Consider the following 25,053-nt stretch of genomic DNA (forward strand, 5'->3'; position numbering starts at 1 on the left):
ATTTACCCAGTGATTGGATAAATGCTTGAAAATCTGGTCTAGAGATCTGTTCACAGGTCTTACTAATTGTTACAAGAACAGTATCCACTCCCCTTATCAGTGATACCAAGCCATGGGGGTGTTAAGTGTCCTGTCAGCTTATGATGAGAGGTGTTACGTATGTTTCAGATGCTGTTATATATGAAACTGAAGGGCAATTCTGTATTGAAGAAAGTCTATCACAGTATAGCCAGCATTGACCTCGCAAGCAGAGATATGAAAGAGGTGGTATGTGACAGAAAATCCAAGGATACTTACAAAAATGAAGAAATTGAAGACAAACATCAGATACTTCATGCAGCTCAAACAATCTCCTTCCATGGTTGTACAGGCTACACAATCCAATTAATCCTGCAAAACACCAACAACCCTTTAACACTCCCTTCACTTGTCAATGTAGCCTTTCTGGTATCTTTCTTTCAGGCCCCTGTGGAATTCATTACACAGAAAGTACGAATTTCATATCTCAATGAGGTAGGATAACACAGGTTAATAGGCAGTAATGATCACCTCCAATTGCCATCCCATTTTCTCCCTCGTGCGTCAGGACTTGGAATGAAAGGTTAATGAGAAAAGGCTAAATGACTCACCATCTTGTTCCAAAGTTAAAAACTGAAGATTCATTATTTCATGAATTATAAAGCTCTCCAGCAATCTCTAAGCACTATGCAAAGCTGCATATGTGTAGTGAAACAAATCAGAATTGTACAGAAGAGTTAGGCTAACTTTGTCCTGACACATGGGACACTATTCCAGTATTCTCCTTAAGTTCTCTTTGCTGAAATGTTGCTGGTTCAGTTTTTGGTTCAGTCTTAGGCACAGAACAGCAAAGAAGGAGCAATGACTAAACTCAGTAAATGGCTTTCTGTCATACTTCTATACCTGATTATCACCTTAAGTTTAGCATAATGTATACATGCTTTACACCCAAATACTGTGCAGGGAATGAAAACAGATTAGGATATATCTGAGGAACAACAGTAAAATTTGGAAGGTCTGGCAAGGAATAGTCAAGCATACAAGCTCACACAGATGCTACCCTGTGACCTGCAATCTAACCTCTCTCTCCTATTCTGATACAGTTAATTGGTTGAGGAGAAAGTTCAATCTTTAGTTAGTACTGGCAGCCTCATACTTGGCATTGTTCGGGAATTCTAAGAAACTTTTTTTTTCTTTTTGCATTTCAAAGGTTTAGTTTGCCACCTTGATTCAAAATGGCATCCAATTTTATCCAAACACTTGCTCCTTGATCTCAGGAACCATCATGCAAATGCATAGCCAATGGATAAATTTCCAAAATATATAGCAGATCATAATAATGCAAGATTCTACGGTGTTATGAGAGAAGTGTGTAGATTCGTCTACAACAAATGCTGAGAAACTACCACATGTTCTTCCTCTGGCACCTAAAGTCATTCTCTGCCAACTTACAAAACACCTAGGAAGGAATAGTTGCCCACCTAAAGAACTACAATCTAAAACCTGGTTTTAATAGAAAGCTTCCTGCTCACGCCAAACAAAAAGGCACGTTAGAGTGGAACTTCCCATTTACATTCCCTGGGATGACTGATAAAAAGGTAAAGGTACCCCTGCTCGTACGGGCCAGTCTTGACAGACTCTGGGGTTGTGCGCCCATCTCACTTAAGAGGCCAGGGGCCAGCGCTGTCCGGAGACACTTCCGGGTCACGTGGCCAGCGTGACATCGCTGCTCTGGCCAGAGCCAGAGCCAGAGCCGCACACGGAAACGCCGTTTACCTTCCCGCTGGTAAGCGGTCCCTATTTATCTACTTGCACCCGGAGGTGCTTTCGAACTGCTAGGTTGGCAGGCGCTGGGACCGAGCAGCGGGAGCGCACCCCGCCGCAGGGATTTGAACCGCCGACCTTTCGATCGGCAAGTCCTAGGCGCTGAGGCTTTAACCCACAGCGCCACCTGCGTCCCTGACTGATACTGGGGGGAAATTGATAACCTACCCTGGGGTAGGGGTGGAAATCCTTGCATATGTATTAGTTCAATGTACATGGAAATATTTTAAATAGCTACGGATGCAAGGAAATATTTGCCAGATTTATACCTAACAGCCATTTTCCAAAGTGTCAAAGAATGTAATAAATTCTAACTTACAACCATGTAAGATAAACTAGTGCTGTATTCCCATATTACAGATGGCAGGGGAGATGGTAAGCTTGCCTAAGGCCAGCTAATGAAAAGGCAATTGAATTGACATTTGAACAAAGGACTCCCAAATTCTAACTAATAATTCTGATTCTTAACCACCACAGCACAGCAGCTTTCTGAGAGCAGCATGATAGCATCAGCAGATGATGTGGGGCTTTTTAAAACATTGTTTTATTTAAAAAGCAATTCTTTAAGACCTAAAGTGTTGTGAAATATTCCAAATGTGCAAGACCAGAAAAGTCTAGAAAGCCTGCAAATTGGAATGTAACACAATTTGAGTCCATCACACTGGTGCTATGTGATCTGCACTGGTTGCCAATTAGTTTCCTGGCTCAAGTCAAGGCGCTGGTGTTAACCTTTAAAACAACTTACTGGCTTGGCACCAGGGTACCCTAATGACTTTCTTTTTCTGTATGTTCCTCTCTGCATGCTCCATCCATTATCTGAGGCCCTGCTGGGACTAGGGTTTTTTCTGTTATGTGCCCACCCTATCAAATACCTTGTTAAGTGAAGTGAGTCAGGTGGTTCATAAAGGAGTGGCTCTTTAAAAGGGTCTTTGGATGACTATCATTTCTGCTAGCTTAGTTTTGCATTTATTTTTATTGCTGTTTGGTACCATTCTATGTTCTTAGTTCTATTTTGATTTTGTGAGTGGGCTTAATTTGGGGAGTGTTCTCCTGTATATTGTTTTGCTTCTGATTTGTTAGCCATTCTTACTCTCTATGGAAAATTAGGTGGGATAGAACGGTACTCTAAAGCACACATTTGCAGCTAGGGGAACTCTTTTTCATGTGCTCATTCTATGTGAAATGAGAACCTCTACAGCAAGAAGAGGGGTCTTTACTGCAATTATCCCAAGATAATTGATAAGACACCCAAATAAGGTTCAAATCTTTACAATACTTGTTATTATTTTTTTAAAAAAATAAAGCTTGTCCCTTCCATGTGGTTTTGTAGTGTTCCTCGTCTTCAGCGTTATGTCTTTTTAGTTAGGAGGTTGTTATTTAAAGCTAGTTTTTGCTTTTATTTCGTTGGAAGATTTGGAAAGATGGGAGATCAATTTACAAACAAAACAAAAACAAGTGTCCATTGGGCTTGGTAAAGAATGCCCAAAGCTGGAAAAGTGGCTCTCGGGCACTCCAGCTCTTTGTAACTCCCAAATTTTGCATGCTGTGATAGAAAAATACATCCGATGCTGCTAAAAGCAAATATACAAATTGTCTAAGGGGTTGCAGATAATTTTTCACAGGCTGAGTGATAAATCCTTTCCTTTCACTCTCGTTATTTTTCCTAATCCAAAGAATTTGGAGCTGCTGTATATCAGCACCACAGCTCTTCCCAGTGTGACCATGGTAACTGATCTGCTTTAGTTATGCTTCTTGACGAAGCCTTTGACAGGCAGTAGTGCTCACTGCATGGGAAGAAGCACAGTGCTGGGTAGGTGGAGGAAGCCGCAGGTAAACAGTTACAGCTCCACAGAGTGTTTTGTTTGATGCACAGCATTTAGCTAGTTTGAAAATTAGACTTGACCCTTGTGTGTGTGTTTGTGTGCATGCATTGGGGGTTGGGGTGTAAGAAACAGAGCAGGGAGAGACCAGGGATTTTGGAAGCAGACAGGTGAACACAGCACCACAGCTGCTCACAAACACAAACACCCTTTTCCCATTCCAGAAAGAATATGTCTTTGCTGGGAAGAAAGTGGCAGGGAGCCACGAATTGTGTTGCATGCTGTATGGAAAAGACAGTGATACTTCTTTGCTACACTAGAGAATTTTCTTACTGCACGCATTACTGCATTACGGAAATCCACCTCGAGTGCATGTGGAAAAACAGCAAAGGGTTGTTATTTATGGAAAGCAAACTATTCCAACAAGATTTCTCCTTGTGTGTGAAGGCTTCAGGGACAAGGAAGAGCAATGGAGACAGATGCTGCTGTATGTCTCCACTCTCACAAGCTTCAAAAGCATCCTTTGTGACTCCCAATAGAATGGGTCATCATTATAGACTTGGAGGAACAGAAGCTTTAATAAAGTGTTGAGAGAATGAAGCCGGAAGTATTTTCAAGAACCATGGGGAGAGGGGGAAAGTGAGAGAACGTTGACGTTTAGGAATGCACTGTTAAAGCCAACAGACTGAAGAGGCACCCACTACGACATTGTGAAGAGACATCCCTCATTTCTAATGCACAGGATGGAGAGCCTCTTACAAGATGATGCATTCTGCAGCATATTCTGATTCATCAAAAACAAAAAACCCATTGTAGCTTTTTAATTAATATGTACATATGTTTAGATTTAATTAAACTAATAATTAATTAATTGATTGATTGATTGATTGATTCTTTAATAAGGCAGCTCTATCAAAATTCCTTTACCTCAGATGCTACTGGACTATAATTCCCATCATCCCCAACTATTGGCCATGCTGACTGGGGCTGATGGGAACTGTGGTTCAACAACATCTGGGGAACCAAGGTTGGGTAAAGGCTGTTTTGAATAATGTATACAGAAACTGCAGTGAATGTGGTTGTGCAAGCAATGGCTGTTAAGCAATTTTGCCACCTAGAATCCCACAAGCAGGACATGAAACCAATAGTCTTCTCCTGCTGTTGTTTCACAGCACAATCTAGTATTCAGAGGCATGCCAGTAGCCATTCATAACATCTTCCCTGAATTTGTTAAATCCTCTCTAAAGCCATCCAAGTTTGTGATTTGTGTTGATATTATTATTATTATTATTATTATTATTATTATACTTTAACCTAAAGTCAATTTGAAATCAACCATAATCTTTATGGGACAACCTAATATGAAACGTTGGGGAGATGGAGAGCTTAGTTTGAAGCAGAACATTGTTGCAGTAGGCATGAAGGAAAGCTGGTGGAAAGAAGAGAACAAAAGGGATATGGCTCTTTCTGCTGTGTAGAGTGCTATGCATGAATTATATTTGACTGTATCTGATAAAGCGGGTTTTAGACCAATGCTTATGCCACAATAAGTAGAATTTAAGTTGCCACAAAACTCTTTTGTTGTTTTTGCTGCAGCAGATTAAATATTTCCCAGAGGTGGAACTGTGTTACTCAGACTTGTGAGGACCACTGAGATTCACTAAACCAGGAAGTTGCCTAAGGCATCCAAACTGTTTGCTGACAGAGCTATGACAGGTGGATGTTTTCCAGTTTGCCTAAAGCATCAGGCCCCCAAGAGCTGCTGCTGCTTTTTGGCTCTCAATAAGCTGCCGCAGGAGGGTCTCAGATCCACCTGGCTTTACACATGGAACAGTTCTGCAAAGAAAGATTGCAGCCAAACCTTACACTGCTGTGAAATAAAAGGTAAAAATGGTCTACTGTATTTCCCCCTCATTAAACAACGATGGTATTTTGCGAAGGTTCAGTAAGCAACAACGATACAAAGGTCCTATAGATTTACCGAAGCAGACATAGGAAGTCTTCTCCATGACAAGATGCAAAAATAATGTATACATGTTTCAAGGGGTATTTGTGCAAGCGCTGTGTACTCCTTTCTCTCTCCTTTACCCACACCCAGGCCCCTCTTAACTTTTCAAATCAGTTATTAAATCTCTGAGTTAATTGCTATAAAGCTAAGTCATCAATATGCTTCAATATGCTTTACATAGATTGATTCGAGCTAATTAGGGAGAGCATAAATGGTAAAATTGGTATTCATAGTTCAGGTCCAGCTAGTCTAGTTGCTGGACCTGAACTATGGTAATGTTTCTCACCACATGACCAGGCTCATGTGATCTCTACACCACCACTCCTTTGTCTAGGCAAAGCAAAACAGCTCTTTGCTTTTGTCCCCCCCCCAAAAAAAAAACCCTGAGGATCTATTATGTTTTCTGTACCTGTAGTTGCTGGACACTAATGAAAGTTGTGTTTTTCAGTAGAAATTAACTGAAGACTATGGCTTGATGTAACAATGGTCATTTGAATTAGACTGATTTTACACCAATTGAAGTGGGATCAAAGCATGCTTTCTTGTCCCTCCCAAAGTCAGGCAGTTAATTAGGTCTTCAGGGAGACAGATGGAGGCAATTCACACATATTTTATTTGCAGAAGCATCCTGCAAACATAATCCCCAAATGTAATCAATTTCATCCCCCTTGCACCCTTCCCTATTCCCATGATTCTAACTAGGCCTCTGTGGTTGTGCTTATTGCATGTCATGAATGCAATACTCCAAATATTTTCTCCACTGCAGTTTAAACTTTTTGGAGAAATTGGATATTGATGGGCCAGATACTGCCTTGAGCTCACACTGCACTAGGTGTAGGAGAAAGGGTCCCAGAAAGCACTTTTGATCTCTGCGTCCACACTACCCAGAGCTGCTACTGAATATAAAGACCAATTTAGATATTGTTCACCCCAACTTCATACAAGAATGTTATGACTTCTATTCTGCAGAAATATACAGCAGGGGGAAAATGAAGAGGCTCCCTCTTTCAACACAGGAGCGTGACATTCCTATGAAGACTATGCAAATGCAGCACAAGGTACGATGGAAAACATTTTCCTTCTTTATCATTATATCCATTAGGTTAAAGTGGGCCATAGGAGACATAACATGATAAAAAAAAGTCTGATCATTTGATTCAGCAGGAAATTATATTTCATCTACTTCACAGCAATGGTCTATGGTACAACATTAGGAAGGTATTGCTTCACGATTAAAGTCAAGTTTGTAAAAGCCAGATAGATGTGTGTTAGAATCATGAGACCTTCACCATTTCTCAGGCTGCTAATTCTGATGGCCCTTTGAGACTAGCATTCTTGTTTGAACCAAATTAACAAATTCCACATGGGGGATGGGGGAAGGGACTTTCTAACCCACCACTGGGTAACATGTTGATGACAGCAAAATGCTTGGAAAGCAACACATCTGTACACTGTTTTCCTCATAATGCTCCTGTAGGAATTATGGCTTTTGTGGGGATACTTGCTTAACGGGAAACAGTTCACTTACTGTTAGGGGAGGAAATAAGAAAATACTCTTTGACAAATTCAAAACTCTCACCTATTCAGCTCTTGGAATGTTTCTTTTGACCTTTAATGTTTTATATGTCCCATGTATATTTTATTGGCCAAGCTTGTCCTATAAGAAAGAAATATTCAATTAATGCACAAGTCAATAAAACACAATCACATTAAATAAACCATTTATTAAAACACACCACCCTGATGAATACACTTAGTCTAATTGCATGCTTAATTTGGTGTACATTAGCACTAATGAAAAGCTTTTAGCACCCACTGAAGCATCCTATTCCTCATAACCCGGCTCATCAACCTTTGGGTTGGTTCACGTTCCTTCTGACATACATCCCAAGCCACATTTTGACATTTCGCAAGAACCTACCCATTTACTCGGAAATTGAAAGAGACATAAATAGCTTTACAAATACAAGTTGTAGTCTACCAGGAATTTGTGTTATGCACACACTACTAAAATGCTTGAGAACTTCATGTATCTGAAATGGGCTGTGCCAATAAACTGCAAAACATGCTAAATATTAGAAACTCTACATAAGTAGCAAACACTATAAAACAAGCTCAATTCACCAGAAAGGAATGGAAGCTATACAAGAATAGAGAAGCATATAATCATGCATGTTTTATAATAATTACATTTTCACCTTCGTTTGTCTCATCTAACCGACTATACTTACTGTAGTTTTCAACTAAATTTGCAAAACGTAAATTACTTAGGCATTGCTTGGAGTGGTTCCATTAATGACATAATCATAAAACAAATCATATACCAATTATTATTAATTTACCTTTTTACTATGTGATTGTTCTAAATCTGCGCTGCTTGACTGCAAACAATCTATTAAGACAATTTATGATCCTATCTCATTATGTCTGAAAACATCCATGTTTTTCTGTTCTAGATGCTTTATAAGCTTAAAACTATCTGGAAACCATGATTGGGTCCTATATCAGCATCTGAAAGGTTGATCTGTGGGATGGGGTGCAGGGAGGGGTAACAGAGACTGAATATTTGATGTGTCCACCACACTCCCTCCTTTCAAGAACACTGGCTGTGTTGGCTTGTTTTAGGTTGAATTAATTTCTTAAAATGCATTTTTGATGCTTCGTGAATAACAATTGATGTCAAAAGTCACTTCTCTGCCCGTTTTGTTCTTTTCTATAAAACCGCATACCTATCTATAGCACAAAAAATGTCGCTTCCCTCAATCCAGAATCATTCATGCTCAACCCTCAACATGCTGCTTTCAATATAGACTGGTTTTAAATCCTGCTGCCCCCAAAGGTGGGTGTAGTTCAGGGGTCGGCAACCGCAGCTGCATGTGGCTCTTTTACACCTTTGCCGCGGCTCCGGGGTGGATACTAGCGAGGGGAGGAGGCGCATTGTGCGCCCCGACACTCCCTACTTTGGCGGGCGCTGTATTGGCTGTGATGTCGCATGGGGGCAGTGCGTGCGTTAGTCACGCACCGTCCCAACGTCACCTTCCTGCCCGCCCACCCGCTACATTGTAAGGGGCATGTACGCTGGTCACTGCATTGAAAGAGGGCATGTACGCTGGTCACTGTTTTGAAGGGGAGTGAAGAACACACACACACAAAAAGGTAACTTGTTAATTTAACGTTTATTTCTATGAGGAGGAATAATTCTGAGGGGTCAAACAAAGAAATAATTTTTAAAAGTGACAAAAAAGTTATTTTTATAATGATGAGTTTTGCGGCTCCCAGGTTTTTTTTCTTCGGAAACGGGTCCAAGTGGCTCTTTTTGTCTTAAAGGTTGCAGACCACTGATGTAGTTAAACTATCCCCTTGATTAGGTTTCAACACCTTTTCCTCCTTCCACATGCCCTCAGCAAATGAAGAAGTGTGATTGTGATCTCAGTATATGCCCACCAACATTATTTGTGTGGATACAACCCCGCCACCTTCCTCATTGCCAGAACCACCTACATCTGTTTTCCTCCAATTTCAAATGGACACAGTATGGTGTACAGTGGTACCTCTGGATGCGAACAGGATCCGTTCCAGAGCCCTGTTCGCATCCTGAGTGGAGTGTAACCCACGGCTGCGCGTCTGCGGGTCGCGATTTGCCACTATTGCGCATGCGCGTGATGTCATTTTGAGCATCTGCGCATGTGGCGAAACCCGGAAGTAACGCACTCCGTTACTTCCAGGTCGCTGCGGAGCATAACCTGAAAACGCTCAACCTGAAGCACATTTATCCCGAGGTATGACTGTACTGTATTGCAGAATGAATCTTCAAAGAGCTTTCCTTTATGGAAGTTTCTCAAGAATCACTTTTCAGAGGCAAAAAAATACAACAGTTGTAGAAAAAGTAGTACTCAAGTCTCCATGGATTCCAGAATAAAATATTCTGCATACACAGACCCAGCATTAAGAAAAGTGGCAACAAAACAGCCAACGTGAAGTATATTGTAAAATGCTTCTCTAAAAAGACTTTAACAACAACCCTAGAAGGAGAATATTTCCTATTCAAGGGGTAAATGCAGACTGCACAAGCTATTTATGATATAGCATTGAAGGAAGTCATGCAGATAAAATAGAAAAACAAACCTGTCCTGACTCTGGTCTTCTACAACTCCCATCAGTTGCAGTAGGGCTTGTTGAGGATTGCTAGGGCTTGTTAATGGCTTCAAGTTACAAGAAAGGTGATTCCAACTGAACAACAGGAAGAGCTTTCTGATGGTAAGAACTGTTCAACAGTGGAACACTCCCACAAGAGGCCGTCTGTCATGGATGCTTTAGCTGAGATTACTGCAGGGGGCTGGACTAGATGACCCTTGGGATTCCTTCCAATTCTATGATTCTAAGGAGATATTCTCAGTAAAGGAGTGACCCACCTCACTAAGCTCCTTTTGTTTACATACCAGTAACTCAAGACTTTAAGTTTCATTGTTTAATTGGCTGAATCAAGTTTCATTTACTGCAACATCACAAGCACAGAAAAAGGTGCTGTTTAAAAAATAGGTTAATTTTTTCCAACAGAGATGTAACTGTTTCACATAAACCTACTATTAGGGGTATAAAGAGACTGATAGGATTCTTGTTCCTGCTGTGTGTGAGAGAGAAAGTGCCTGTAATTATATCGCTACCAGTACTCAGAGGTGCATGTGGGAGTGAAAAAATGTTTTCTCTTAGCTCACAATATTTTGAAGGATTTACTGCACTTCTGAGAGGAAGAAACTTCAGTGCTGCACCAAGCAGCAGGTGCTGTGTCAGCTGAGGAGATGACAGGAATCATCTGATGATGGTGCACAAGATCAATTACTCTCTCTCTTAGGATCAAGCTGAGGAGAAACTTTTGCCAAAAGGATTGACTTCTTTTTAAACGAAGAACTATGATTTAGTCATTAAGGGGAACAAGAAAACCAACCAAACTACTTTTCCTAATTGTCAACTCTGTTGCTTTCCTTAATTACAATCTCAAGTGGAAACACAAGATGTTGCAGGAGATGCCAAGGTGATCAGGCCTCCCTCACAACTACTAACCCCAGTGACATTCCCTCTCTTGGCTCTGAACCAGCATTTGACCTCCTCTTACTTATTCAGATTCTCTCTCAAGCTGTCTTTAAACCTAAATCCCCCAAACTACTTTTGTAATTACTGAAACAGCTATTTGGTAACAACAACAACAATAAATATTTGACCTGCAATCCAAACAACAGGTGCTGACTGGTGAGGCTTTGTAGAGCAGCAAGGTCACCTCCCTATTCGCAGCCCTGGAGCTGGCAAAGACTGCATTATTCCATTGGCGGTGGTTGGCAGAAGGCTGACTTGGCCAGTGGATACCTGCGCAATCCAACCTCACGCCTCCCAGTCTGGTGCAGGGGAGGGGTGTTGGTTTGCTGGGTTCACTGGGTTGCAAAACCTATTTATCATGAATGCCTTTGGAAGGGTCCAAAGACAATCTTCAGCCTCCCTTGTTCACTCTTTTTAAAAATGTTGTCAGTATGTCTGACAATATAGCTACCTGCAATTTGGATCATAGCCAACTGATACCAACCAATTTAAATTGCATTTTTTTAAAAAGTGTGCATTTGAATTAACAAACACAAGTGTGAAGGAACTGAGGCTTTTGCCTGTTTCTGTGTGATGACTCTTTGGCTCTAGGTATTGGCCTTGCCTTTGAAAATGTGTCTTTCTGATGTAAAGTCTTATCAAAAGTCTTGTCCTTGCTAAGCAAGGACGTAGACAAAGTTTCATTTAATCTCTTTCAGGGGTGAAGTTGCTAAACAGGGTGAATCAAAGATCAGGGTGATGATTCTTTTTTACATTCCAAACAGCTGCCTTCTGTTCCTAGCTTGTTTCCAGTGCCTGCACTGATGGTTTCCTGCTCTCACACAAATTATCTTTTACAAATAATTTAAAATCTTAGCCTCTAGAGCAGTGGTGTGCATACAGCTCTCCACTTTCTTGCCACCAAGTAGGCCAGGTTGTGACTGTCTTTCAGAAAAATAATCTCCCCACCCCAATGTAATTTAGAAGGCAGATTTGTTTTGAAGGAGGAGAGGAAGAGCTGGTGTGATTTGGGAAATTATACTTTGTGGGCAAGGACAGTTTCCCCTGAACCTGCAACGTACTATGTCCCTGAATGGTTCTAGGTGTTTTCAAAGGTTTTCCAATCCAGTGGAATGGACAGGGGAGTTATTTTTTGGCAATTCTCTCTGCTCCAGGCATTGCTTCCTATGCAGTTCTGAAGGATAAAATAAGAAGAATCTACTGGATTAGGCCAATGGTCTGTGTAGTCCACCATCCGATTCTCACAGTAGCCAAACATATGTCTGTGGGAAGCCTGAGCGCAACGGCCTTCTGCCCATGTGCAATTTTCAGCAACTGGTATTAAGAAGCGCACTGAGCCAACTGATACAACCCAGAGCTCTGAGAAGGTTGCCAGTTTTACATGTTATGTAGCTTTTTAATTGTAGTTTTTGTACACACATAAAGTAATTGAGCAGGAATTTTGTAGTGACTACACTACAAAATTGCTGTGACAAGACTATATCACTATGTGTAAATTCAATTAGATTCCAAAGTGAACTGTGTAACTGCAGTTGGTCCCCAAAGAACACTGGAGAAGGGACTGCATAAGGTCAGGGATCTATATACTAAATTACAGTCAATCCAACTTCTCTTTAGTTGCATTAAAATGCTAATGCTCCTGCAACAGAGGGCCCATTTGCCAGGAACAACTTATTTGGCTTGTAATGTAGAAGCCAAGGGAACTTATTGCATTGCCTGATTGCATTTAACTGCTCAGCATAGCTTTCTTTGCAAGGTCCCTAGGAGCACATTGAAACCTTAAAATACTAACCCCACCAGCTCCTTGTTAATATTAAACAACCCACCAGCTTTGCACATGGTTCTAAGCAAAATTAGCTCTCTCCAGTTCTTCCCTCCTGGATGTGCCCAGCATATTTTAACTTCAGAAGGTTCTTGTTTTGCTTCTTTCATTAGAAAAGGCAGAGTCCCAAAGAGAAGATTGCAGCACTCAAGGGCTTTTTGGTGGCTTTTTACACCCCTCCCCCAGCCCTCACACTGCCTTCTCAAAGCTGGGTAAGTAAGGCATTGGGCTTTGAGAAGGAGGCGTGAGGGCTCTGACAAGGCCCTAGAGTCCTCTCACCTCTTTCCCAAAGCCTAGTTAGTGGGTTTCATGTCAAAGTACTCTTGCGGCACACTTGGTATGAAAAGTCCAACTAAGTCCTACTCAGACACATTGAAACTATGTTGGGCATGTTAATTGATTTCAACAGGTCACCTCTGAGTAGGACTAATGTTGGATGCAACTTCTGATGTCTGTTCAAAGCAGGCAACAGTCTTCCCCAACTTTCAACTGGTCAGTTACTGCAGTAACCTTGGATTCCACAAAGCACTTGTTTCAATATTTTAATGAGCTATCTGTTATGTTACAGAACATACGGACTCTGAAAGAGAGAAGAAATTGTTTTAAAGTGAAAAAACAAGCTGCAGAGCCACAAATTTATCTGCCTAAAATGCCCATTATTTATTTGTTTAATTTATGAATCGCTTCCTATGAAACCTCTCAAAGTGATTTCACTAGACAATAACAAACCATATACAAAAGAGTTTCATATATAAAAAGGTTATATATTAAAACAATTGCATCTATGCAAACAATTCCGATTAAATTATAATGGGTTACCCATTACAACGCACCCTTAAAAAACACCCAAGTCTTCCATTTAGCTTTCATGCTCTTATTCAGAACATTACCATCACATTATCACTTATAAAACATGGAACACGAAAAGGCATTAGCTGTTCCTCATATGGTTTATGAGATGGAATACCAGAGTCTGGAGACAAACATTGGGACAGCAATGGCCTTCATGTCCCAGTCCCACTTCTAGACTTCCCAGAACATCTAGAGGCCCACTTCTGGAAACAAGTCATTGGGCTTGGAACGCTGGACTGATGTGGCAGGGTCTTCTTATGTTTATATAAACTGATATAGCATTAGAGTCCAACATCTTTGTCATTTTATAAAAAAACCCCAAAAACCTCTGTGGAAACGGGGGACACTATTATCCTCCCCTCAACCAGAAAAAATACAAGGCATCACTGTGTCTCTACAGTTAGCATGAGACTATTAGCGTTTATACAACTAGAACAAATCAATACAAAGTTATCCTCATATGTTTAGCTGCCTTGGCAACAACATCAGCACTCCACAGGGAAATTTTGTACGCTAACTAGTAACTGATGAGTTCTGCTCTTAATATGCTGAACATTCCTTGGAGTCATTTGTGAGGCTGTGAGTTGGAATTGCAAAAAGCAGTTTTTGCAACCCAGAAGAATTGCCAAACAAAATGTGGGAAAGCCAAAGACTCTCAAAAGTTTTTTTCCCCCCTTCCGTCTTTGGAATGTGCTCCGAGTGTCCCTCTCCAATAGGAAGATGTTAATTTCTTTATGTATAGAATTATTATTAATAGCAGCTCAGTTTTCCAAACTCAAATTAATTCCAAAGATGAAAAGTGATACTCTTGCCAAGCTAACCAAACATTCTTGGCTTTGATTTTGTTGTCACTCAGAGGCCAGGGATCTGTTATGTATCTATATGGAAGACACTTTATGCTGACTAGAAATATCACATTACCATACAACTTCAAACAGTTCCTAATGTATTCCTGGAAATGCCAGAATGCTATTTCATTAATGAGAATCAGGGTCTGAATCCTAATTCTGAATTTTTGGAGGCCTGAAGTCAAAACTGATAATTAAAGATTACTCTAAAAACCCATGTATTGCTTCTTGGAAAGTATTTCATAACAGCATTCCCCAGTTCATTTTCTGATGTCAGGATTTTTTAAAGTTACCCTTTCCAACGAAGTTTTTCCATTAACATCAACATAGCTGCAGAAGGCTGGGGTGGGGGTGGGGGTGGTGGGGATTTATTGGACCCAGCCAATTCTTATGACTATAATAATAATAAATATAATGAAAGAGGAAATGCAAGATTCTAACTGCACAAAGACTTTTTGGACTGGAGTAGGACACAACCTGGGCCACCAACAAAAGCACTGAATGCACTGCATATAAAAATCAATAAATGTTTTCTGAAATTGGCATCACTATGGTGGATGCCAAGTAAATTAGTAATGACGGGACACTTAAAAATTAAGCGGATTTATATGCATTTGCAATTATTATCCAAAAAGCAGTAGAGATTGCCAAGAAAGATGGAGACAGTACTTTAGTATTGGGTTTGTTAATGGGTGAGCTAATACACTTTTAAATCTTTAAAACAAACAAAAATAATATTCTCCATGCATCAAGTATTTATAAAAGGATTCTCTGTCTTTTCATTCTAGGCACCTAATGAAGAAGGGAGCTAGAATGGCCAGGACTGTGTGTTAAGGCCTGCAGCTTATCCCAAATAATTTCAGTAGCTATAACACGTCATCTTAACATAATAATTTTCTATTATTTATTAAATTTATATACCACCCTTCATTCAAAGATCATATGGCAGTTTACAACATAAAAATACAAAATGCATAACATAACAACAAGAAAACAGTAACCCCCCCCGACACATTTAAAAGGCCATACATCGTTTAACAGCCAATGACATAGGCTGAAGATTTTATTGATAGTTCCAAGCATTGCTGTTTCTTTTGTCCCTTTCCTAATAAACTCCCTTTTCTTGGTTAAGACCTGAAGTTTTTCCTCTGCCTTTCCTTCCTTCAAAGGTTATTGTGGCACTCAAATACTGAGACCATGGATGAGGAACCTGTGACTCTCCAGATGTTGTTAGACTCCAATTCCTATCAACCCCAGCCAGCATGGAAAATGGTTAGGGATTATAAAGAAGGCTAATTGCTGAAGAATTGATGCTTTTGAATTATGGTGCTGGAGGAGACTCTTGAGAGTCCCATGGACTGCAAGAAGAACAAACCTATCCATTCTTAAGGAAATCAGCCCTGAGTGCTCACTGGAAGGACAGATTGTGACGCTGAGGCTCCAATACTTTGGCCACCTCATGAGAAGAGAAGTCTCCCTGGAAAAGACCCTGATGTTGGGAAAGATGGAGGGCACAAGGAGAAGGGGAAGACAGAGGACGAGATGGTTGGACAGTGTTCTCGAAGCCACCAGCATGAGTTTGACCAAACTGCGGGAGGCAGTGGAAGAAAGGAGTACTTGGCGTGCTCTGGTCCATGGGGTCACAAAGAGTCGGACACAACTAAACAACAAAGTGCAGCAACAACTGGAGGACCACAGCTTCTGCTGATCTAGACCACTGGTTCTAAGTGATAGACTCCTGTTAATTTGGCTGAGGTACTAGTTTTCTAAGTGATACGCTCCTGTTAATTTGGCTGAGGTACTAGTTTTCTAAACCAGCTCTTCTGGACTGATAGTAGTCCACCCTCCAGTGAGAATAGAGCTGGGGACAGCAGAGGGAAGTGGCTCCCATAATACCAGAATAATTTCTCAAACATCAGTTGTTCCTAAAGGAGCAGAAATTAGGATGTGGAATCGGGTTCAGACACAAATGTACCTGAGTAGGCATGTTAACACCCTCTCAGAGGCAAGGTTAACTGAAATGCAACACAGCAACTATGAGGAGGATATAACAAGCCTGGCACAGACAGAATTTCAGTTGTAATAAATATTATTAGCTGTAATATTGCAAATTTACTGCAATGGTTATTTAGAAACAGTCCCACCACTAACTGCACAGTAATAAACAGTATAACAGTATAACAAGTCTGTATTTATTTTAGCATCTAATGGATGCTAAAATCAGCGTCCAGCATGTATACATATTGCAGCTTACAGACAGAAGGTAAGAAAGTTATCATCAAAGGAATAAAACGGGGTGGCTCATTAAGCTGATTTTGCAACTGCCTTGACTGAATTTATGAAGTGGAGTGTGCAATCTAAAATTAGATGAGAGAGTATATAGCACTGGGGAAAGAAGGAATAGATACAGTTTGTGCTTCAAGGCTGATATCCTGCACTTAATTACACAGACATAAGTCCCAAGGAACTGAAGAGAACTTAATGCATACATGTCTACGGAGCTTACGTTTGGAAATGATTCAAAGTACACACTCAAATAAATTACTCATTGCCAAATGCTTGAGAAAGGATTCATAACAAGATGATTTTTTATTTTTACTATGAATATAAAAAGGGTGATAGATTTACAAATAACCCTTTGAATCATGAGGGACTGGTCACAAACAATACAGAAAGTGATCAATAGTATCTGAACAAAATGGGAGACACAATTATGGTTGTTTACATCCAAGCATGGAAGAATCAATGTCAATGTAAATAGGCCTCTTAACCTTCTCCACAATGAAAAAGGAGGTGACTGAGGTCTTAAAAAGTCAACTGAAATTGATTCTAGTCAGCTGGTATGAATTAGAAGGGTATAACTTCCAGCAGCAGCAGGATTTACTGCAGATATTCCCAGCTCTAGCCAATGTGGGAAATACCCTGATAACCATGACTGAAGTTCAGAGCTATTTTAGAAATTTTCAGTAAAAAGGAAAATGGAAGTTAATAGACAAGTCCCGTTTATCTAGATGTCATCACTGTGTAGGAGTTCTTGCATACTCCCATTACCCCAACTTGATTTCTGAAAGGAAAATTTTTTTTCCAGCTACCTATTTAGATAACAGAGGGGGGGGGAGCAAACTCAGCATATATGCCCTTTGTGCATCTCCACCCCCATCATTCAGCCTGGACACTGAGGTCCAGCGCCAAGAGTCTTCTGGCGGCATAGCTGTCAACGTTTCCTTTTTTTAAAGGGAAATTCCCTTATTCCGAATAGGATTCCTCCCAAGAAAAGGGAAAAGTTGACATCTATGTCTGGCGGTTCCCTCACTGTGAGAAGTAGGGTTACAGGGAACCAGGCAGAGGGCCTTCTTGATAGTGGCACCCACCCTGTGGAACGCCCTCCCATCAAGGAAATAAACAACTATCTGACTTTTAGTGACATCTGAAGGCAGCCCTGTTTAGGGAAGTTTTTAATGTTTGATGTTTTATCATGTTTTTTGAAATTCTGTTGGGAGCTGCCCAGAGTGGCAGGGGAAACCCAGCCAGATGGGTGGGGTATAAATAATAAATTATTATTATTATTATAGGGACGTGGGTGGCGCTGTGGGTAAAACCTCAGTGCCTAGGACTTGCCGATCGCATGGTCGGCGGTTCAAATCCCCGCGGCGGGGTGTGCTCCCGTCACTCGGTCCCAGCGCCTGTCAACCTAGCAGTTCGAAAGCACCCCCGGGTGCAAGTAGATAAATAGGTACCGCTTTATAGCGGGAAGGTAAACGGTGTTCCGTGTGCTGCGCTGGCTCGCCAGATGCAGCTTGTCACACTGGCCACGTGACCCGGAAGTGTCTGCGGACAGCGCTGGCTCCCGGCCTATAGAGTGAGATGAGCGCACAACCCTAGAGTCGGACACGACTGGCCCGCACGGGCAGGGGTACCTTTACCTATTATTATTATTATTATTATTATTATTATTATTATTATTATAATTTGATGCTTTTAGAACATGCCATTTTCTGCATACACACACCCTGCTTTTCCTAATTTTGAATCTCAGTTCTTTACATTTTCCATGTGGTTTTGTTCCAGGTACTTCCACATCAACTGCAGCAGTAAAATAAGTACGAATGTTCTTTAAAAGTATTTTTTTTTTAATGGTCCTGAAATTAAAAGAGAGAGAGCTTATTTTGGAACGTATCCTAGTTTCTTCTGTTATTTTCACAGACACCTAATGATCAGTCTAACAGCGTCTCTCACTGAAGTTGTAATAAGCTTACAAATGAAGTTGTTCAGTGCATATTAAAAGGCAAGGGGTGTTCCTATTGATTATAGCATTTGCGGGAAAATCTGTGATCATTGTTTAGTTGCTTGCACAATGGCAATTCGGATGTGCTGCTGGGAGCCCATTCAGCTGACAGGGGCTGTGGATTTTGGAGGCATCTTAGAATACCATGGTAACAAATTTGTCTCCACTTTTTGGAGCACAAAATCAACGGGGATTCTTGTTACCATCAAGCCCAGTTGAGCGTAGTTCTGTGCTTCTAGGAATTAGGCAATGAAAGAGGTCTAATTAAGTTGCTCCCATTGACCACATTTATGAAGTGGAATGACAAAGCTCTAGACTAGACCTCCATAAATCCAGTGGTGAATGTCAAAATGAACATAGGGCTCCCTTTGTTATTATCCCTCTGCAAAGCTTAGTCCTCAGGGCTCAAAGAGCCATCTGCTCTATTTGGTCTTCGTAATGTATTTTCAGCAACAGAGTGGCACTACTTAAAGAGAACAAACTGTATATACCTTCAAATGCTCAGACATATTTTCTAGGATTCTGTTTCATACTTTCAAGATTTCTTGGCAGGAGATCACTGCTATAACCCAACGTGCTAGGTGTATCTCTTTTTAAAAAATGAGTGGTGATAGTTTCAACTCTGATGAAGAGGATTCTCAGCCCATTTATTAGAACAGTATTTTTCTTTTCCACAAAATCCCCCCCCCCGCAAAAAAAAATCCATCATGGAACTCCACAGAAATAGCCAAAACCCTGAAACAGTCACCATAAGATATAAAAGCCATTAAAAATAACAAAAGTAAGGAAATTATTTAGCACTTAGAGATTGCTTATCTACATTTTCTGACTCTCCAAGGCAGATCTGAGGTTCTGGGAGCAGTACAGTTAACTCTGAAATCAGCTCTGTTTCACGTCACACAAAGCCCAAATTGCTCTTTAAAAAATCCACATCAGTTTTCAGTTCAGGCTTTGTCTGAAGCAGATGCCCACTTCTTACATATTGGAGCTAAATAAATGAGTAAATAAGAATAGTTCTCATTGGTTTTCACTAAATGTAACAATTAAGATCTGAATTAGAAGGGAAATCTGCATTGCCGATTAACTTCTGAAGACAGTCCTGCTTTCATAATCTGAAATATATAAATATATATTGAGAGAGGGGGAAGGAGAGGGGGAGAGAGAGAGAATTCTTATTCATAAGGAAAAAATAGGAAAAAATGCTTTTTTGGGTTAGGCTAAGTGGCAGGTCCATAGTTCTTGAAGAGAACAACTGCAAACTCCATTTTTTAAAAGAACGACGACACCACAATCTTTTAAAAATGTCAATATATATTTAACCCTGAGTACTTTTAGAGCCCTTGTGCGTCTACTGACTTCTTAGAAATTTTAATATTGCTTGCTGATGGAAGAGTGCTGGCATTGGTCTGGGTTTCTTTTCATTTCTGAATGTGTTTTATGGATTTTCATAAAGTCATACAAAATGGACAACAAAGACATGTAAATGAACACATAACCCTCTCCCCTGGCATTAGTTTCCCTCTGCTCCACACTGTCACATGACTGCCATGTAACTTATGTGATGAAATACAATAGGTCAGTGTCATCTTGCATCTATGAGACAATACTCCCTCTAGAATCACTGGCAGAAGCCAGCTTCCTTTAGACCTAAATTTTGTTGATGGAGCAGTTCACTCTTGAAAAATCTCTAGCAAGACTGGAGGACAATTAGTGTCGGCGAAATGAAAACATTCTTTGCTCAGCAACAATTAAAGTTCACTTGGCTGCTTGCATGTGCCTTTTGGCTTGGGACAAAAGTCTATCCTGATAGGATATTTCTTTATTTGAGCTTAAAAATGAACTCTTTAATTCACCAATATGGTTAATTGTTTGAATGCACCTTAACTCTTCTTTACTCAGAGGGGCACAGTCAGCCCTGCAAAACGAAGAAAGAACAATCTGTTTCCCTGCCATCATCTTGTTTGATTCCGTTCCTGTAAGGATAGTGATCCAATCCTTACAAGTCTTCCCATAGAGACATGTTCCTTTAGAATAGCTCTGGTGCGGGTCTGTGTCTGTGTACACATCACCATTTACTCTGGCTCCACTGCAGCTGTTTAAAGTTGAGTGCACAGGACATTCACCAGAATCCATATGTATCCTGTATCCTGTGTGATGTGTTCCTCCTCTAACTGGCTTCCATCTGATGTGAAAACGTAAGCTGCAGTTATGCATACAGTTCAGACAGCCGTTGCACCTGCGCAGATAACAGCTTCCATGAATAGGCAAGAGGATATTTTTGCATGTACAGGGAAACAAAGCAGGTACTGCACATCAGGCAAATACACCAAAGCCCCCTCTCTAGTGTGTACAGCAAGTGAAAGTGAAAGTGGGGGGGGGGACAACCTCACTTTGCGTGGCGAGACCCCGCAACCACCCCCTCATTGGAAATAACTCACACAAGGACACAGATATTAGGTTTATGTTATTGGGCAAATTTTGGCCACAACTTTATTGAAATTACAGAATGTGAGCGGTATTGGCTTAGGCATTGATTGGAGCTGACTATATCTGACTCCTGTCCATTGTGCAGGAAGTCCAGTAAGGGTAAGCCACCGGTTGGGGGAGCCCTGTCGATGTGAACCAACTCAAGCTCCCCCTGGTGTTCCCATCGGGGTCGTGTCAAGGCCTTAGCCCCCAGCGGGGCTTCAGACTAGATCAACACCCCTGGGTTCCTTTAACGGAATACCCTTAAGCATGGAGGGGCAGGTGATGGCCACACCTCTCCTCCCCCACAAGGTCAAACAATGCCAAACCGCAGCCCTAACAAAGTTGTGACGATTGCTACGAGGTAGGCGAAAACCAAGTGGCCAGTGCCAATTTGCCAAATGGAAAAATTCCTAACAGGCCCCTCAGACAACCAAGGTGACCAACCTTGTCCTCTGGCTCGCTCCTCAGTTTAAAAGGCCCTGGCCATGCCCCCCCCCCCCAGCCAGCGGATTGGCTGGCCGGGCTCTGACATAGCCGGGATCCCCCAGGCAACGAGGGACAAAGTCCTTCGCCCTTGGTGGGAGTGGGTGGCCACGCGGTCCACCGCAACTCCTCCCCACTGGGAAGTGGAGCGGATTTGTTCTAAGCCACTAATGTGCACATGGCCTATCACAGCAGTGTCAGAACAATCATTGCATTTAGTTGAGAAAGTTATCTGTTATGTACTATTTATTTCTTGACAGAATCTTGTTTGAACTTGCGACATATAAGCATGCAGTGTTGTTTGTAAAAACAGATTTCTCGTCTCTTCTCACTGAAGCCCCTGAACCTCCCAAAAAACCTCTTTCAGGCTTTACCCCTCTTTAGTGGGGGCTACAGTGGGGAGGGACTGTCTGAAGTTGGGCAGAGGAATCTTTCTCCACTTGGAGCTCAGCTGGTACAAGATCTCTCTGCCGAGAGAGATCTTGGTTCATCTCCCCTCTCCCACTGCAACTCTATATGACAAAGCCTGACTGTTCAGAGAGGATTACCCTCTGGGAAAATTGGAGGAATATTGGAGCTGTACAGGAAAAGGGGAGAGAAATAACTATTCTCCAGTTCTGAAGCTTTTGGAATGACCATCAGACCAGTTGTCATTTGTTTAATCTAGTATCATTTATTGACTCTACACCTGTTTATGTCAAGGAAGAATTTCTTCTTCAATCACAACAAAGATATTGTTGCATTTCCCCTTCAAAAGGAAAATGACTGACAAGGAAGAAGAAGAGGAGTTTAGTGTAATTTTGTGGGCAACTCTGTTCAAGTAGGAAACAACTTTACCAGGGCTCTCCTTTTTTACATCCAACTGCATTGCTTTTGGAACTAAGCAGCAGCTGTGAACTTATCAAAAAACAAAACAAAAGCCTCCACTGTTTTTCATTCATTGTAACTAACCTCTGCACCTATCATTTTGAAATGCAGCAGGTTACTTGGAGACAATCTCTATGATAGATATTATTTTCATACAATTTCTCCCCAAAATACAGTGTGAGTGGGAATAAGCAAATGCAATTTCCCATCCTCAAAAACTTTATAAAGAGTTATTTGCGCACACACTGGTCTGAAATTTGCAAGGCTTCATTCCAAGTATGCATTAAAATTTCATCAAATTCTATCAAAGTGGTTTTATATATTTTTAAAATAATTGCACAGCTCTTTCATTGATTCCATGTAAATCAATCCAGAGATATACAACGCCTCAGATTTTCTGAAGCAAGCTTCTGGTTTGGATTAAAAAAAAAAATGTCATGTCCAAAGTGCTTTGAGTCAAATTGGCCCACTACACAAACATACACATATGTATGTGTGTCCTATATGTGTCATGTCATATAGCAACATCTTTATTACACATTTTGACGTCACCACAGCCTTGGAAACAGTGGTAACAAAAGGAGTTGCTACTATAAATGGCAAAACATAAGAAATCACAGGAATGAAAGGCTGTGCACTGTGGATTTTTCACAACCATAGATTACTATAATTTTTCAAAATTCCTAATGTACACAATTTATAACCAATCACCCATTTTAGCTGAGCTGTATTGTAAAACTGGGGCACATGTCACCTGCAGGCTGCACTTTGACCATTTCTGCTTCTAAGTGCTTTTACTCACTGCAGCTGAACATGTGTAGGTGACAAAGTCAATTTTCCCTCTGTCAGTTTGATGAGCCCCAAGTGCACTGAAGAATGAAGAGATGCAATGTTTCTAAGGGGAGCATTGCAGCTGGCGAAAGTGGAGCGTGCTCTTCACTGATGCTTTGCTCAGTTACAAAAGCTTGGTCATGAGGGTGTTTTTTTTCCTATTTCTCCATCAACTCCAAGTTTGGGATCTCAAATGATAAAAACTCTCTTGACTTACTTGCTGATTCAGGCCATCCCTTTTGCTTCCTACTTTTAGCAGTGCAGTCATTAATTCTACGTTGCAACACTATATTCTGTGCACTGCATCAATTCATGTAGCCTCTTTGGGGAATTCAAACAGCAACATGAAAAGACCCCTTCATATTTTGTTCTGGGAGGAAACCATAATCTCTGCTTTAAAGCCCATATCACAATTTATAAGGTACGGTTGAGCCTACAAAGCTATGTTTCTTTAAACATCTGATTACTTTGTTATTGATTGTTTACTGACATTTTAAAAACACAGAGGCTGCAAATATTAATATGGCAGAGGTACCATATTAAGTTAGTAGACATGCTTTAGTCCCACTGAAATAAATGGGGCTCAGGTAAGTCTGGATCCAACCCTTTCAGTGCTATAGTTTTATGGACATTAATTGTATCAACTAATACCTCAGTGAAGCCCATACCAACTCAACCACCATCATACAGTGGTGCCCCGCAAGACGGATGCCTCGCAAGACGAAAAACCCGCTAGACGAAAGGGTTTTCTGTTTTGGAGGCGCTTCGCAAAACGAATTTTCCTATGGGCTTGCTTCGCAAGACGAAATGTCTTGCGAGTTTTTTCGACTCCCCCCCCCTTTTTCTAAGCCGCTAAGCCGCTTATCCGCTTATCTGCTAAGCTGATTAAAAGCCGCTAAAAGCCGCTAAACCGCTAATAGCGCTAATCCGCTAAGCCGTCAATGGGTTTGCTTCGCGAGACGAAAAAACCGCTAGACGAAGAGAATCGCAGAACGGAATTTTTTCGTCTTGCGAGGCACCACTGTATTTAAAATACGGTTCGCTACTGAACTTACCATCTATGTTTGTTGGCTCCATGTCCAATTTAAAAATGCTTGGCAATTGGGGTCTTAAATTGCCCAGAGGTCCACCCTGGTTCAAGGGACGCGGGTGGTGCTGTGGGTTAAACCACAGAACCTAGGACTTGCTGATCAGAAGGTCGGCCTATAGAGCGAGATGAGCACCGTGACACCAGAGTTGGCCACGACTGGACCTCAGGGGTCCCTTTGCCTTTACCTGTACCACCCTGGTTCAGACACTGTTCTCAACAATGTTGAGAGTAGTTAGAGCAGGTAATTCTACTACTGTTAGTAGTAGTTGGAGCAGGGCTAAATGTCTCTCCAAGGTCCAATCCAACACACTTTCCCTCATCAGGTGAGTAATGTTTGGAAAGAGCTATAGAGGACATTACTGTGCTTTTAAAACGGTAGGTTGTATCCACTGCTAGTCCTACTCAGACTAGATCCATTGAAATTAATAGATGTGGCTAATGTAGGTCCATTGGTTTCCATGTGTCTACACTAAGTAGAAGTTAGACAGCAATGAAACAATCTTCTTGTCACTCACAGAGAAGGAAGATATGTAAGATCTTCACTTGTAAAGCACTTTTTAAAATTAAAAGTTAAACTCTTCAAAACGCTTTGCATGTTTTATATGTACTTTAACCCGGAGGAATTCTCATAGCTTGAAGAATGAAAAGACTTAGGTTTATTAAACCAGACTGGCATAATTCTGAAGATTGATCACTTTGGAACCTAAGACAGTTTCCTGTTTGAAATATTTTAAAGCCTAGCTGT

At 41.1% G+C, this 25,053-nt stretch overlaps 1 protein-coding gene across 5 annotated transcripts in view; it reads right to left on the reverse strand.

Annotated features, from left to right (window-relative positions):
• TSPAN18 (tetraspanin 18) overlaps window positions 1-25,053 on the reverse strand; it is a 178,149-nt gene that overhangs the window by 27,978 nt on the left and 125,118 nt on the right. For 3 of the 5 annotated variants that reach the window (XM_079952714.1, XM_079952713.1, XM_079952715.1), the window contains 2 exons: window positions 7,250-7,327; window positions 298-390 (listed from right to left, as the gene is read on the reverse strand). In XM_079952714.1, coding sequence (XP_079808840.1) covers window positions 298-360 — 63 coding nt within the window. In that variant the 5' untranslated portion in view covers window positions 361-390; window positions 7,250-7,327. The remainder of the gene's footprint in view (window positions 1-297; window positions 391-7,249; window positions 7,328-25,053) is intronic. The other 2 variants (XM_079952717.1, XM_079952716.1) reach the window with 1 other exon arrangement.

This window comes from Podarcis cretensis (genome assembly GCF_951804945.1).
Source record: "Podarcis cretensis genome assembly, chromosome: 1".
NCBI classification, from domain to species: domain Eukaryota; kingdom Metazoa; phylum Chordata; class Lepidosauria; order Squamata; family Lacertidae; genus Podarcis; species Podarcis cretensis.